General features: G+C 42.2%; 1 protein-coding gene across 4 annotated transcripts; it reads right to left on the bottom strand.

Moving 5' to 3' along the window:
• Window positions 1-973: 973 nt before the first annotated feature.
• Window positions 974-15,695, bottom strand: LOC122863407 (probable ribonuclease ZC3H12D). Of its 4 annotated transcripts, none has more exons than XM_044169894.1 (7): window positions 15,571-15,695; window positions 13,678-13,804; window positions 12,035-12,450; window positions 8,269-8,408; window positions 5,680-5,914; window positions 5,476-5,582; window positions 974-2,407 (listed from the first exon to the last, which is right to left on the bottom strand). In XM_044169894.1, the coding sequence occupies exons 1-7, from the start codon at window positions 15,681-15,683 to the stop codon at window positions 1,458-1,460; spliced, it is 2,088 nt and encodes a 695-aa protein (XP_044025829.1). In that variant the 5' UTR covers window positions 15,684-15,695; the 3' UTR covers window positions 974-1,457. The 4 variants fall into 4 exon arrangements, with proteins under 4 accessions (XP_044025829.1, XP_044025830.1, XP_044025831.1 ...); XM_044169895.1 differs by having other exon boundaries at window positions 13,678-13,801; XM_044169896.1 differs by lacking the exon at window positions 15,571-15,695 and adding an exon at window positions 15,143-15,264 and having other exon boundaries at window positions 13,678-13,801.
• Window positions 15,696-16,135: the final 440 nt, after the last annotated feature.

Below are 16,135 nucleotides of genomic sequence, written 5' to 3'. Positions count from 1 at the left end.
ATTTACCATTATCCCTTATTTGTCACTTGTGGCCACAGTGGCTGCTGTTTAGCACAAGTAAATAGTCTAACTTTAAAGGATAAATCTGGTGTTAGTCTTTATTTATCTTTTTGTCAACAAATTCCATGAAAAGACTAAAACCAACAATGCGTTAGGCCATGTCTTAAAACTTTCAGACTTCCCTACCAAGCCTGTTGGTTCCTACTAAAGACGCAAATCTTTAAAAACAGGTTACAAATATATAGTGTAATTTTTTAAAAAGCTCAGTCATTTTCTGAAACAGCTGGCCACTGCAGTGTTTTGCAAATAGTCCATTTGTTGGGGACTACTTTGAGCTGTGTATTAATACACATGTGATGCTCTAGTGAGAACCAATGGCAGGACAGTGACTGTGGGACGGAGTCAAAACAAACTAGAGTAGCCATGTTGATTGTAATGAAAGAATATGTAAACAGTGCAGTGGTGTGGCTCACTGATGTGTTTTTAGCCACGCTAGCGGTGTGGTTCTAGGGATGACAATGTTGATCCATCAGTTGGTCCACCGCTTTGGTCCAGACTGAAATACCTCAACAATTACTGGATGGATTGCCATTGGGGACTAAAAGTAAGGATCTCCCAGTCACTGCTGCTTTGATTTTGACCTCCTTTTTATTTATTTTTATTTATCTCTCTCATGCAAATCCTCCAACTTTTAAACCTTTTAAAAATTAAAAAAATCAATCCCACAGGGTTGAAAACTGCTACTCCACTGGCTCAAACCTCTCAGCATGTTGCAGCGGGTATTTGGCCTTGATAAGTGACGGAAAGCACATGCCGTGTCATCACTGATTGGATTGTGGCAACACTTTTAACCACCAGAGAGCAGTGCAGCAGCAGTTCTAAATTTAAAGCTGTGATTTAAAATATCTTGAAGATTTATCTTGCCCAACTGTGAGGACAGTGTCATATGTTTATCATAGACAAATATCCAGAGTGATTTGAGTGCTTTTATTTCACAGGCACAGCAAAAACACAAGCCTCTAAAATTCACATCAAAAACGGGTCACTGACATTCTTTACAGGAGTACAGAATAGTGTAATAGAGTTCCTCATTTTGAGGCAACATGAGAAAACAACACATGCTGCTTTAATAAAACATTTGTCACTGCTACAATAAGTAGCATGTATGGAGCATAGTGCATTGCACTTTTATACTAGGGTAAAGAAATAGCATTCAGTCTGCTACATTTTCAAGACTTCATCAGATTGAGTCACTTTTTAATGCTAAAATAAAGCTAAAGTTTGGAATGTGTTCAAGCAAGAGTGATAGTTTTCCCACAGTATGATTTGTAAGAAAACAAATTCACAGTCATTTCAAGAAAAGTAGAAATTTTCTCTTTTTTTCAGCTTTCACTTTGCTTATGGGATGAGAACTCCAATGTCGGCTCAGTTTGAGTCAAAAAATTAGTCTTTCTAATCTAGAAGGAGATGTGGTTGGTCCTGTAGCTCTGGATGAGAGAAATCAGTTCGGACATATCTGAGACGTGTGGGTAAGCATTCATGGCTTGCTCCACTGTTCTCTGAGGGAAGAGGGTGCTCAGCTGGCTACTCAGGCCCTTCCTCTGGTCGCTGGACGGGCTCTTGGCCCGGCTGCTCAGCCTGCCGTCAGAGAGGCTGCCTTGCACCCAGACGTCCCTTGGTAAGCTGTGGCTCTGTCTGTTAAAGGGCTGTTTGAAGTACTGCTTCTCTGAAAAATGGCCAGGACGCTCCCTGTTATGTGGCGGCAGAGCTGGGCAAGAGCCCCATGCTGGGTGGTGGTGGTGGTGGGGCATCCTGGTCTGCTGGTGACCACACCTGCACTGGCTGCACACAGGGCACTCACAGGAGACTGAACCGTTTTGATGAGGGTAGTAACCTCCTCCGCTCAGGCAGGGCCTCTGGTTGTTCCCGCAGTATGACCCTGAGAGGGAGTAGTCGTTGTGGCTCATGCTATAGCTGGCCACCCCGCTGCTGCAGCTGTGGGGAGGGTGATCCATGCTGTAGGGCACATCCTGGATGCAGAACCTGGACATGGAGCTCTCCATGGAGCTGAAGGCCTCGTCCACATCCAGGCTTGGGCAAAGCTGGAGGCTTGTGTTTGATTGGCTTCTCGGGCTGCTGGTGTCTCTCTGATAGATGAACTGCTCGCTGGGTGAAGCCCTGTGGGATTGATCTTCTATGCTGTGAGGCGGAGGGGTGGATGAAGTGTATCTGTGCTCCGGCTGATACACGGTGGGGCAGTAGTGTGTGTCCTGCAGGCTCTGTTTGGGCGAGAAGTTCTTGGCCCTGTCTCTCAGTGCCCTCAGTTCATCTGCCACAGACAGCTGTGATTGGTTGGCCCGCTCTGGGTGGTAGAACTTGCACTTGACTCCATAAGTACACTTCTTACCTGAAAGAAAGAAAGAAAGAAAGAAAGAAAGAAAGAAAGAAAGAAGAGGTTATTTATGGGCTCCACAACTGTAAATCTGTATCTCCTCAAAAAACTGTCAACAGGGATGTGTGTGTCTGAGTGCGCTGTAAGCCCTCTCTTCCCATCTGCACTACCGTAAACACACTTAGCTTAGCTTCACAAACATATTAGCTGTAACCTCCAGCTTTCTTTGTGCCTTTGGTACACAGGCAGACGCCAAGTGCTTGCTCATGGTGGGATTTGTTGGGTCTTTTTAAATAATATTATAAAGAGTGTGGTCCAGACCCGCTCTATAGGAAAAGTGCAATGAGATAACTTCTGTTTTGAATTGGCGCTATATAAATATAATTGAACTGAATTATTACTGTAGGACTCTTTGTAGGGATCCCAGTGTCTGGCTTGCTGTTTGTCCCCAGCTCCCACTGTGTGGGCTGGGTGTCTCTCAGGCCCAGTCCCTGACTGACAGGCAGGCAAATGAATCACTCCACAGCTAATCTCTTCATGACCGATGGGTGGCCTTCCACAAGTTTCATATGCCCAAGTCAGGAGTCACCAAGGAGAAAGGAAGGACAAGAAAAACCCCAGCACCCCCTCCTGGCTCTACTTCTCTCTGAGTGTCCCTATTTGCTTTTCAATCCGTAAATATCAGGTAGGTTTGACGACATTACCTTGTATTACCTTGTCCGAATGCTCATTGGTAACTATGTTACAGTCTCTAATCTAAAAAAGATTATGTTGTGTTGACATCATAGTTGTTGAGATAGGCCTATTTCAGTTCCATCTGCCTTCACTGAAACTATTTGATGGATTGCCGTAGACTCTGGTACAGATATCCATGTTGCCCAAAGGTTAAATCCTAATGACTTTGGTGATTTCCTGACTTTACCTCTAGCGCCACCAGCAGGTCAAAGTTTTCACTTATCCAGTGAAATATCTCAACATCTACATTTGTTTGTTCCCAGACGATGCATCCTGACGACTTTTGTGATCCCCTGACTTTTCATATTAATATGTCTAATCATTTTTGGTGCCATCAGCCTCAGCTGTACTTTGTGTTTAGTGCGAATTAGCATGCTAACACGCTAAACTAAGATGATTGTGGTAAACATTATACCTGCTAAACATCAGCATGTCCATTGTGAACATGTCAGCATGCTGACGTTAGCATTTAGCTCAAAGCCCAGCTGAGCTGAGTTACAGCCTCAGAGCCGCTAGCATGGCTGTACACTCGTTTCCAAATTAACAAAAGTTAGACTCATTGGAAATGTAAAATGCATTACATGCATCAAATACATATAAAAATATGTAATACTCATTAGCTTCAAGTTGGCAGGGTCGAGCTCCAACTGTAGCTGCAGCCAGGCGCTGTGACCTCAGACTAGATTAACACGCAGGTTACTTTCTTCACAGCGTGGCATGTCTCAGGTCAGTCCTGTCAACCTAATCTTACCCCTGTACAGCCCTGCAGTCAGCTGCCGCCCTGCAGTCAGCTGCCGCCCTGCAGTCAGCTGCCGCCCTGCAGTCAGCTGCCGCCCTGCAGTCAGCTGCCGCCCTGCAGTCAGCAGCCGCCCTGCAGTCAATGTGGCAGTATATATTTTATTATGGTAATGGTAGTTATTAGTTAGTAATGCTAGTCTGTTTGCCACTGTAGGTTGAGAATGATATATGCTCGTAAACTGTTAACGGTAACTTAGTCATAATGTTGTGATTAGATCGGAAGGACGTAACGTAAAAGTCAAGTAACCTGTGGTCACTGAAGGAAACTCCGCCGCAAGGCTCTGCCACTGCAGCTCACCTTAATCAGAGTCAGAAATACTTTACTGATCCCCGAGGGGAAACTCTTTCCTTACTGCTGCTCACTGTCACGTCAAAGCACACAGGAATAGAAGCACTAATAGAATAGAAATAGAAATAATAATAAAATAAGTCTGCAACGAGACAATTTCTAGTAAGAAATAAGAGATGTGCAAATCAAAATGTAATACACTATAATACAGATAAGATAAATGAAGTACCAAAGTGGATTTACAGGTTAAGTATGTATGGTATAATACAATGTAATAATATAAGTAATAAGTAATAGTGCAATGAGTACTGTTAAGTGTAGCCTATTCAGATGATTATGAGACGGTGGATATTGCACAGCAGTAACAGAAGTATGAATAAATATCAATAAATGAATGTGAAAACAGAGTAAAGCACCGGAGTATTACAGTTCTGATAACTAGCGAGGATAACTACAATGAGTGGCAGGCTTTGGCTGTTGGTGTGACTAGGCTGAGGACATGGCTGTAGCTATGGGCACCGAAGTTGCTGTGATTATGATTCTGTTGTTGCCACTGACTGTTTTGATGGCCGAGGCTGTGTCTTTGATGTGTAACACAGAACCTAACTTACCTGCCGCTTTGAGCTGACATGGCTGGCTGAGCGTTGTGGTGAAGCTATTCCTAAAATTGAGTGGCGGACTAGTAACACATCTGTCACATCTGACAGAAATACCAGGGTCAGATTCTGGCGGGAGTGTCTGGCTTTACAACACTGTCCTGGCCAAAGTTACTATGTGCTGTAAGAGTAGCCGGCCAGCCACAGCCACAGCCACAGCTAATGTCATAGCCATAGAATGAATGGCTACACCCACAGCAAAGGGCGCGCTGTGTTCCGCTGCGGCTACAGTCGGAGCTCGCTGTAAGCTCGCAAGTGGCGTTAAAGTCAAAATAGCTTTTCCTTTCCTTTCCTGTAGTGTTTACTGTGTTACTGTTTGTGTTCACTGTTTACTGTGTATACATCTGGTGATCAAACATAATAGATGTGCGAGATGTTTCCATGTTCAATTGCTACTTTGTAATATAGATAAGCAGTAGAGATGATCAGAACAAACAATGTACATGAAAATGCCACAGACCCAAATGTTGATCAGACGCTTCATATTCCTTAAACTGGTTCTTATTATATTGTGTGGTTGGACTTTTAATCCCCCAGGAGAGTACAAGGAAGTGTAACCTGAGCAGGTCTGTCTGTTGTTGGCCGAAACACAAGTGTAAACCAACCGTAAGGACAGTGCTGCAGCTTGTTGTCTGGGGTCCACGGCTTCCTCTGCAGAAAATCATCAATGGTGGGACCGTTTCTACCCAGAGGATCGTCTGGAGGCATGAACCTGCACCAGCACAGAGACACAGTTAGAATCAGGTGACACTGCAGTAGCTGAATGCATGCTGTCTGTGTATGGTGACCTGAAGCTGCCATCATCTTACTTGTCATTAGCGAAGGTGTACATCAGCAGCCTCTCCTCTATGAACTTCTTCCACTGGGGATTCTCTGTCTGCAGGTCACGGTAGTTGTCGTTGGACACGATGATGCCGTCTGAGTCGAAGGCCAGCTTGACAATGTACCGGTCATCGTAGCACACCACCCTCTTACCGTTTACGCAGCGGGACGGCGTGTATACCAGGATCTTCCTCCTCTCCAGCTCATGGAGAATATGTTGATCTACGAAACGCATGAGAATAGAGTTGTTTTATCATTGTTTATTATATATATTATTATTAGCTGATGGCATACACCTAGTACTTCTTGTGTCTGAAAAAAAACAGTTAACGAATATGTTTACGCTTTAATGGGCTTCTCAACCATTTGGTGGAGCACATTTAGAGCTGAGACATCTTGTTGAAAAATGTGTTGTACTTAGTTCAACCTGACTGCTTTACTGGTAGGCTCCAAAAATTCCCAGTTTTCAGAACCAGAACTTTTCACGTGGCTTCAGCAGAAATCTCACTGTTGGCACGTGACATATTTATGGCAGAGGTTTCATAGGTCATCGGATTTTTTGGATTCACTTCTTTGACCACTTCTCTTTGATCACCGCGGACAGTGCAATTTTTGCCCAGAGGATGATCAAACAGATGATCAAGTCTGATCTATTACTACAAAGGTTTCATCTTTATCTTAGGATCTTGTTTTTTCTCTTGTTTTGATAGTGTGTTTTACAGCGTGATCATAAAAGGTGTGGAATTTCGCTTGGCGCTGACGATACTTCCTTGTAAACTGCTGATGACTGCTTTCAGGAAATAAGCTATTTTTAGCTGACCTGATCCAACATGTACACCATACTGGATTTCATTTTTGGTGGTTACACTTCCTCATTATTTAAGAACGTTCCATGGACAATTTTATAGTTGTTATTCACAGTGAAACTAGGAGGAATCCACTGGATGGACTCCATTGGAAGCCACTGTAAATCCAGCTGTATAGCTGCCCTCCATGCAGGATCAGGCTGCCAGACAGGATGAAGATAACAGCCAGGGTGGAGGGATGGGAATTTACCAGCAGACATCAGACATCAGTTACATGCCAGAACGGTTCTAAAGATTCTAGTTGCTCTTATTTCCATGCTTTTGGTGACCGTTTCGGTGATAAGTAATCCTATCTTAGATATTTCCAGCTCATGTCAGCGCTGTCTCAACATGCTATACGAAAGACACTCACTCAGTGTTCTGGCTTCTAGTTTTTCTTCAGTTTATTCAAATGAATCTGCTTGTTTTGCTGCTTTATGTGGAAAATGCATCATTTTCTGAGAAGCAGACCTTTCCCCTGCCTGTAGCTGCCTCAGGTTATGTAAAAGCTTACATAAGATGTTGAATCAATAATAACTTACAATTAAGTGATAAAGTGAAACTGATATTTTCTGGAAAATTCTCAGTTATAATTAGTACTGTGGATTGGTGGATTTAAAAAGTCAGTTTCCTGATCATCATAACAATTCATTTATCCTTCAAAAGTCTTAGTTTCAGACTGGTTTTCTTAAAAACACCCTTCATATATTTTTTTACCAAAAACATACTGCATCTCATTACGTTTGATGAGATATCCTCAGGCTAGTGAACAGCTATAGGATTTTGGTGCTGGGCCATAATTACAAATTATTACAAAACGATGGGAGTTGATGATGTAATCACATATCCAAAGGGTGTGTTTGCAGATTCAAGTTAAAGCTGCGCTAATCAATATTTATTATTAATAATGGACGAAATCACAATGTGTAATGTGAAAGTGGTTGCTTTAGTGAGACACCCATGGAGAATTATCACCAGACTCCTTGTGTACGTCTGCAGCAGTTTTCAGAGAAAAGGCTCAGATGAACCCGGCAGACAGATAACGTTAGTGAGTAGATGGTGAGCATAGCAGAGAATTTCATTAGGTGGACACAAACACAACCCCAAATGAATGCTAATGTTGCGCTGTGCCTGCTGAAAGTGTAAATAGTCATTTGTTTGCCAACACGTTCATCGTAACAACTTTATAGGCTTGTTCTGCTGCCCCTAAATGGCCCCAAAAAGTCAATGAATGCCGCTTTAAAATGGAAGTGACATCAATGATGTGTTGGCTGAGGCAGTAAGATGGAGAGCTGTTCAAAGTTGGCAGAGGTTTGCTCTCTTGGAGCACCTTCTAATTGGTGTCGAAGTTCCTCAAAAGCACCTGATGGATTCTAACATGACGCATGTCATGACTCCCACTTTAAGGATTCACCTATTCACAGATTAATTGTGAGCCTGTAACACTCTGGAGCAGAGCCAGATTTTACATGGCAGTTTCATTATAAAAGGCTTGTCATGCAGAGTACAAAGACAATGAATGGAGTCGCTGACTTGATGAAGGTTATTGTGTTTTTTGCATATTTTGCCCCTCTTAAAGGAGAAATGTGCACTCAAACCCTGATTAAACTGTCCCTAAAGAAAAGAAAATAACATGGGAATTCTTACAGTTGGTGGCATTTCCCTTTAACTGACCTCACACTGTCAGAGTGACCGGACAGTGCCACCATTAGTCCAGCTCGGTGACCTTACCCGTGATGGGTGCCTCAGGTCGCGGCTGCTCCTTCCTCCACAGGGGAACGAACACGGTGATGTCCCGCAGCCCTTTGTCCCAGAACCAGTTCACTGCCAGCTGGAGGCCCTGGCACGAAAACACCTTCTTGTCACCATGGCTACAAAGACACAGAAGCCAGAGTCAATGAAAAACGACTTCTTCTTTTGTGTTTCTGTGCACATTATGCACACGCATCTCTTCTCCCTTTTTCAGGAAGTAGATGGTGTCGCAAGGCATGTGCTCAGAGTTCTCTAAAACACAATTGCAACTGCACAGAGATGAGTAACTTGACTTTGCTTGGCTTCTGATCGGTGAACATGAAAGGAACATACCGGTCCTGAAAAGTCCTTAAAGCTTTGTAAATTTGAGAAAAACAGAATAAGGTCTGGATTTTGGGGGGAAATAATAGATGGCTCTAAAAGTACTTTTGAGGGAAGAGTTATGATTAATATTTATTTTGTAGCAGTTTTACACGTTTTCCTTCATGTGCCAAGATCAAGATGAAAAAAATTAGGGCTCTCTGAATTTTAACCCTGAAGCATGCCATTTCAATAGACCATGAAAAAGTTATTGAAAAGTCCTTGAATTCAATGAATAAATGAGCATGGGTATCAGCAGTACAGCAAAGTCCGATCTGCTATCAGATCTGTTAGTGCAAGTTCACCTGACGAACATCTGTTCTGTGAAGCACATGCATTAACAGGCTGTACACGAGCTACTGAAGAAGTAAACTGGATCGTTTTGCCTGCAGAAGAAAGTAAAAAGTGTGTGTGGGGGATTCCCCTTCTCTCTGTCAGCAGGAAGTGGTGAGACACTTTGCATACAACAGGTACCAAAGACAAGGCTTGCCATGAGAGATTTATTCAGAATCCACAAATGATCTGCCTTGCATATCTTTATTGGCGTGTCATAAAGTTTACTTTGAATGATATTTCCGTAACAATTTATACTTGCAGCCTGTAGCTCTTTTTCAAATACAATCAATGCTGTCAGAGAGTTACACATTACACAAGCAAAACTACTTCTACTAATTCTGAAGTCGGGTCCCTCTGCAAAGTATTTTAACTGTGTGGGGTCATATACTGTTGGCTAGTGTAAAGCAGCAATGATTGATTGCTTTTTTTTGATCACTTGGGGCCAACGCAACAAGCTGTAAACACTACACCGACATATCACTTTGTAAAGTTGTTATGGCTAACGTGTTAGCAAATCGTTGCCTATTTCCACCTCTGGCAGACACAGAGCAACGTTAGCATTATAGCCACCCGCAAATTGTAAGTCTAATATTTACTCTCCTTTCAGCTCTGGTTTGGTCTCCACAAAGTCCAGGGAAATAATAAATAGTTGGCTCTTTAGCGGCTAAATGCTCCACTACGTTCACCAGCTAGTCGCTAACTGTGTCTGTCTGCTGTTTGCTGCTGAGTGAGCAGCATACAGTGGGTTTGTCAGAGCTTTTTCAGTGAAAACAGCTGCCTGCTGCTGATGAGAGCGGATAGACTGAAGCAAAAGATGAAAGTTGTGGGCCGTGAAACCAAAACAAAAGAGGCTAAAACACACTGCAGAGTGAGGTCCTAAATCTCTGTGGGTCTGACACTATGAGCGACACTTTTCACATTACACATAGTCATTTGATCCGTGTTAGTATAAAAATATTGATTAGTGTAGCTTTAAGCTCTCACAATGCTTAATATTCTATGCTCTTATTAAAGGTTTTGCATGTAAACTCTCATTCTCCAGAGTAATTAGTAACTTCAGCTTTCAGATAAATGGAGTGGAATTAAATGTAAATTTCCCTCTAAAATGTTTTCAACAAAATGTTCACTTCTACAGACATGTAAAGTATTCACCGCATATTATATAGAATTATATTTTTGCAGAATTCCGTGACAATAAAGAGGTTGCTAGGTCACATAATAATGTGTATGGGACATAAAAGGGGCACTCCACCAGTTTTAGACATCGAAGTCAGTTTACTTGTCATGCATGTGAAACCAGCTCAGTGTTTTCTGCGGCTGTGGATGGAGCACGTCAGTCTGAGAAAAAAAGTGAGAGTGTCAGAGTAATCTTGGTTTGGCTTGGAAACAAACTTATAAAAGAAAGCTTGTGTTACATACTGTGGGCAACGAGTTTGAAAGATGTGGGAGTTTACCGGGCAGGGAGTGTCTAACAAAAAAATGATATTGCGTTGCATTATGGGACGTGTAGGATCCAGTGTTTTTGCAGCTTGAGCATGCTAGGGACTAAAAGTCAGGATATCTTGACGTCTGCTGCTTCGATTTTGACCATTGTTTTTTTTTAATCTGTCTCCCACACTACTCCCAACTTAATGAAAGTGTAATACTTAATCACTGTAGTGCCCCTTTTAATAATCAAATAAACTGATGACAAAAAAATGTGAGGGTGGACCATTCATGGTCAGTAGTGGGAGAGAGTGAGGTTGGACATGGGGATTATTCAGGTGAGAAAACCCAGCTGTACGTTTCACAGCAGATCAGGGAAGCCTGAGCCTGATTTCATGCCTGAGGCCGGACTACAGTTACACTGCCTTACCTGGGAATAAAGGTGTGGCAGTAAATACTTTTGCCCTCTTCCTCCTTCAACTTAATGCCTTCCTTACAGGAATATGTGTTGTGAAAACATCTCTCTTTTGTTTTCCATTTTGAATACATATCATGTCCTCCACCTACTTGCCATATTATTTGTATGAGCAAATTTTGACTCAGAACTTCCTTGTTACCCAATTTAGGTCTGGTGAACGTGGTCACCATGAGGTCATCTGACGAAGGAATTTCACTTCAGTATAGTGTTACACATATTGCAATTCATACTAGATAAGAGTTTCACCTGAACAGCTTGAATTTGATGTGAAAAGTGTGAGAATGGTGCAACCTGGAACATGTCACTTTGCCCTTCAGGCTTTGTGAAATCTTGAATTGAGTGGACAAAAAGAGAAGAATATAGGCACACATCATGTTTTCACTTCCCACATCTTTAAAGAGGAAGTGTGGTGCGATCAAATCTGTGAAGTGAAACAAGATTTGACACAAAGATGCTGGTATACAAACGGAAATTAATTTCAAAACTAAAATAGTGCAGTTATGATGTTCTTTTTCTATTTTGTAATTCAATCATGCACATGAAGGAACATATCACAGGATCAAAGCCTCAAGTATTTTTTCCAGGAAGTAAAAAAAACCCTTTTTTTTTTTCTTTCACTGCCATGTGAAATATTTTTGATGTGTTACATTGTTTGGCTGGACAGTGGTGGAAAATAAGTACATTTACTCAAGTACTTGACATATTTCCATTATGTCAGTTTGTACTTCTACTCTAGGTTTTTACACTTGTAAAATGACTTACTTTGCAGATTAAGATTAACATGATCCACTTCCAAAGTATGATTTATTAATATTGATTCAATTATTCAACAGCATATAAAGTAGTTAAAGTTAGCTCCACCTTGACTAGTATTCAAATGTTTCTAATATATAAAGGCATCAGTGATAAAAAATATTCCAGTAATGATATAATAACACTGAAACGGACCGTTCTGCCCAACAAATACTTTTGATACTTTAAGTACATTTTGCCGATAATACGTTTGTACTTTTGTCAAATCTTGAATGTAGTACAAAATTGTATTTCTACTTTCACTGACGTAAAAGATATGAGTACTTCCTCCACCACTGCAGCTGGATCTAAACACACACAGGCTGAGATATAAGATGTATTAAGTAGACTCACCTCATGGCCACGTTGCTTCCATCTATAACCACTGGTCTGAAGCCAGCAGCTGGCTCTCTGTCTGGTCCAGGTCTAGGTTGACTGGAACTGGGGCTGCAGCCTCTGGGCACCAGCTTGGGACTGTTTGGGTCACTTTTGTTGCTGTAATTGCGAGTGTGGCAGGTCTTTATAAGCTCCTCCAGGATGTCATTGGTCTGGGCGTCATGACGGAGGCTCTCCAGCACCCTCAGGATGTCACTGTGAGAGTATCCCAACTTGAGAAATCGCTCCACTTTGGCGTGCTGCTGCTGGTGCTCCATTGTGGCCGCCGATTCAGAATGCGTGTGTTTCCTCTCCTCTGTCTTCTCAGGACTGTCTGGCCGGGGAATCCTCCGCGCCTCCTTGTTCTGGCTCATCGGCGTCTCCACTGCGACGGCCTGTGTTTTAGAACAGTTGACAGGTGTCAACAGGAGGATGGAGGCAGAGTCAGCCTGTGTCACTGTAAACACAGGAAGCACAGCTGCGGTCTCACAGGGGTTTTCGGACAAGTTGATTGTGGTTTGGTGTTCACTGATAGAATCTGCTCTGGTTACCACAAACTCATGACTGCCAACGTAAGCGCAAACACTGGCTGACGTCATGCTGGTTAAGAAAGCCCCTGTCACACACACCAAGATAGGAAGCTGAGGGTCTGCGCAGGTCCCTGGTCTAATTTTACCTCCAGTGTCATTGAGGTCAGTTACCAAAACAAACATGAATGGAACCGAGGTGAGTGTGGGTATTAATGTTACGAGCCTCACCCCATTCCAGACATGTTTTATTGCTCCTTCTGGAAACCCCCTAAACTTCGTGGCCAAAGAGAGATCACATTTGAGAGTGAAGACTGTTGAATGACTCAACCCACTTCTTCCACTTTTCCTCCCACAAGCAGAGCTATTCTGAGTACAAAACTTAACAAACTTCTCACACGATATTATACCTGAAACGATGAAAACACAAAACCACTGTAACAGCAGCTGAGAAGGCGTGTCGAGTTAAACAAAAGCCCCTCGTAACGGACTGACCTCCCTCTTTGTTTACAGCCAAAACATATCTATCATTCTTTGAAGCATTTGTCTTTTTGAACAGTCTTTTTGATCCTTGCCAAACATTTGAAGTATGAGGAAAAAAAACCAAACATGTGATGCAAACCTTGTTCTACAGAAGCCATAAGTAAACCGAACAAGAAAAGACTCGGCGTAAACAAGACGCTGGCACTTGGCTTTACATTTGAAGATGTTTTTATCGGAGACATCCTCCCCTCTGCAAGGGGCTTGGCTTTGCACAGGCTTGTTACAACCTGCACCAAACCACATCCTTTGCTGCTGAGTTGACATTCAGTACATCTGCATGGCCCTCAGACACATTTCTTCCTCAGAAAATGAAGAGTATGGCTTTCTCTGCTTGATTGCCTCACATGTCCAAACTCCAACAACCTTTTCTCTTTGCAACGCCGTACTCAAGTCAGCAGACAATCTGACCCGACACCTACTTGTGTCTCACAATCTTAAACACGACAGGTCTGAACAAGACAAGACTGTAGGCTCTGGCTGAGAATTCACATTTAACACAAACAGCAGAGCTACAATGTCACATGACTCAAGTTGTCTTTATTCTGTACTTACACATTCAGCAAGTGGCAGATCGGAGCGCGAGTCTCTCCCGCTGTCTCTCTGTGAGTGAGCTCTGACAAGCAGACCGGTCTGTGTGAAGCTGCTCTTATTACTCATAGGAGGAAGTGACTGCTTGCTGCTGAGAAAAAAAAAAAGTCTGTCTGACCAGCAAGGAACAGAGCACTCTGAATTTGTGATCATTACTTCCTCATCAGGATTCAGGGCTGATCTGGCATTGACCCGAGGGATTTATTTCCCCCTTCTCCCCTGTTCTTTTAGCTCTTCCTGGTGTGGTGATATAAATGCTGACTGAATGTCTGTGACAAAGCAGTGTAGAGCACCACCGAGCCTGCCAAAGTTAGACTCAGGCATCAGTTTGTTGAGGTTTTATTTTAATTCAATTATGTTTTTACGGAAAATGTGTCTCAGAGTTTCCTACTTCAAATGAATGGTTCAAGAAAAGGTCTCATTCGCTTTCTGGCAGAGAATTAGAGAGAAGATTGATACCACACTCATGTCTGTTAGTTAAATATGAAGCTACAGACAGCAGCCGCTTAGCTTAGCTTAGCACAAAGAGTGGAAACGGATAAACAGCTAGCCTGGCAGTCCAAAGGTAACAAACAAACAAAAAAAAAAGATACAGCTCCAGGCCAAGAAATAGTCCCGCACATAATCCTTAACAAAACGGCAAATTATCGTTTTTACACTTTAGTTTTCATACGGATTAAACAAACGAGATGTAACGTGTTAATTAGTGAGCTTCAGAGGCGCTAGTAGATTTTGATTTTATTTTCCCCTAGCTAGCCTTTATGCTAGCCTTTATGCTAGCTAAGCTAACGGGCTGCTGGCTCTAGCCGTATTTTTAATTAACAGCTACTAGAGTGGTATCGATCTTCTCCGCATCTGACTCTCTGCCAGAAAGCAAGTAAGCGTATTTCCCAAAATGTCTAACTATTTCTTTAAGTGTGCAATGATGGCAAATTGCTTTTTAACATGCCTTCCCACCATGACAAAAATAAAACTGTACATTTTGTTTGCATAAAACTGATCACATATTCAATATCATTGTAAAATGTTAGCAATCTCCAGCTTCTGATAGCCAGAGTTTTACACGCCTTCCCACCATGACAAAAAAATAGATTTAAAAAAATATATTTTCTAAAACATCAGCATTGATATTGACGTTCACAGAACCACAAGGTGATGTCTAATCCAATCAAAGTGTCACATTTTAATCTTAACAACAACACAGTGTGATACGTGATCTTGAACACTCTCTGCTGTCAGCTGTCTGTCAAATGAACAAAGACACTGATTCAGAGACTCCACCATCAAACACCATGCAGCGCACTGAACAGAGCGCAGGGCTGCCACACACAGCTAAAGACAGCCACGCAGGGGGTTTGTCTTCAGACCTGAGTTTTTCCAGGAAAGCCAAGTTAAGTAGAACTGCACAGGTCAAAGTGCACAGACTCACACAAAGCCACTGCAGATCTCCATACACACCCATTTACTAGTGCTTTCAGCTTGCAGTTTTTCTTTGACACCTTTTGGAGAAAACTTGAAGCAGGGCAATGACATCATGATGACAATATGAGGACAAGAAAAATGGGGAAGAACATAGGAACAGGAAAAGTAACGCTTACTAACAATGAAACAGTATTTTGATGCTGCCTTTATTTTTGATGTTTGTCCTTAATCTAACCAGGATGTTGACATGCAAAAATATGACCTAATGGGCTACACTGTGTGTGTGTGTGTGTGTGTGTGTGTGTGTGTGTGTGTGTGTGTGTGTGTGTGTGTGTGTGTGTGTGGGAGAGAGAAAAAGGCAGTTTGATCTGATGGGAGGGGCAGGACAAAAATCTGTGATGAAATTGCTGACTGGAATTCTTTATTTATACTTACGTGCAGGTACACCATGAGTTGACAATTTCAGACAGGTACAGTCCACTGTTTTTCAGGAAGGACAAGGGAAAGTTTGATATGAAAGAACAAGAAAATAATGTGGTGTGCATCATGATATTGAAATCTACAACAACATATTTCTGCAATATTACTACATAGCAGATGATTCTGTTTAACAGAACTTTTTTATAATAACATATCACTTTATCGTGTCCTGTCACAAAGCTTTCCCGTTATTAAACTATACCAACGTACCTTGTAAAAATATGAAATGTTTGTTGTCATACCGCCTTGGTGATCTCTGACTTCCTCTAGTGCCACCAGCAAGTTTTCCTGTGAAATATCTCAACGTCTGCTTGTTGAATTGGCACAAAATGTTGTACAAACCATCATGGTCCTAATATGTTTGGTGACGTTCGTATCAGCCTCAGCTGTACTTTGTGTTCATCGCTAATTAGCAAATGTTGCTAACATAAGCATGCTAACAGGCTATACTAAGATGAACCTGCTAAACATCAGAATGTTAACATTTTCATTGCGAGCATGTTAGCATGTTAGCATGCTG

This window comes from Siniperca chuatsi, linkage group LG16 (assembly GCF_020085105.1).
Source record: "Siniperca chuatsi isolate FFG_IHB_CAS linkage group LG16, ASM2008510v1, whole genome shotgun sequence".
NCBI lineage: Eukaryota > Metazoa > Chordata > Actinopteri > Centrarchiformes > Sinipercidae > Siniperca > Siniperca chuatsi.
Note: the sequence above shows the minus strand (reverse complement) of the source record. Positions and strands in the feature narration are given on the sequence as shown.

Bases quoted from the DNA above. Each gene is read 5' to 3' on its own strand.
- LOC122863407 (XM_044169894.1), bottom strand. From the start codon at position 15,683: ATGATGCACACCACATTATTTTCTTGTTCTTTCATATCAAACTTTCCC. The intron at 8,409-12,034 runs GTGAGTCTACTT...GTGTCTTTGTAG, and splicing joins GGAAGCAACGTGGCCATGAG to CCATGGTGACAAGAAGGTGT. The intron at 5,583-5,679 runs GTAAGATGATGG...GTGCTGGTGCAG, and splicing joins TACACCTTCGCTAATGACAA to GTTCATGCCTCCAGACGATC.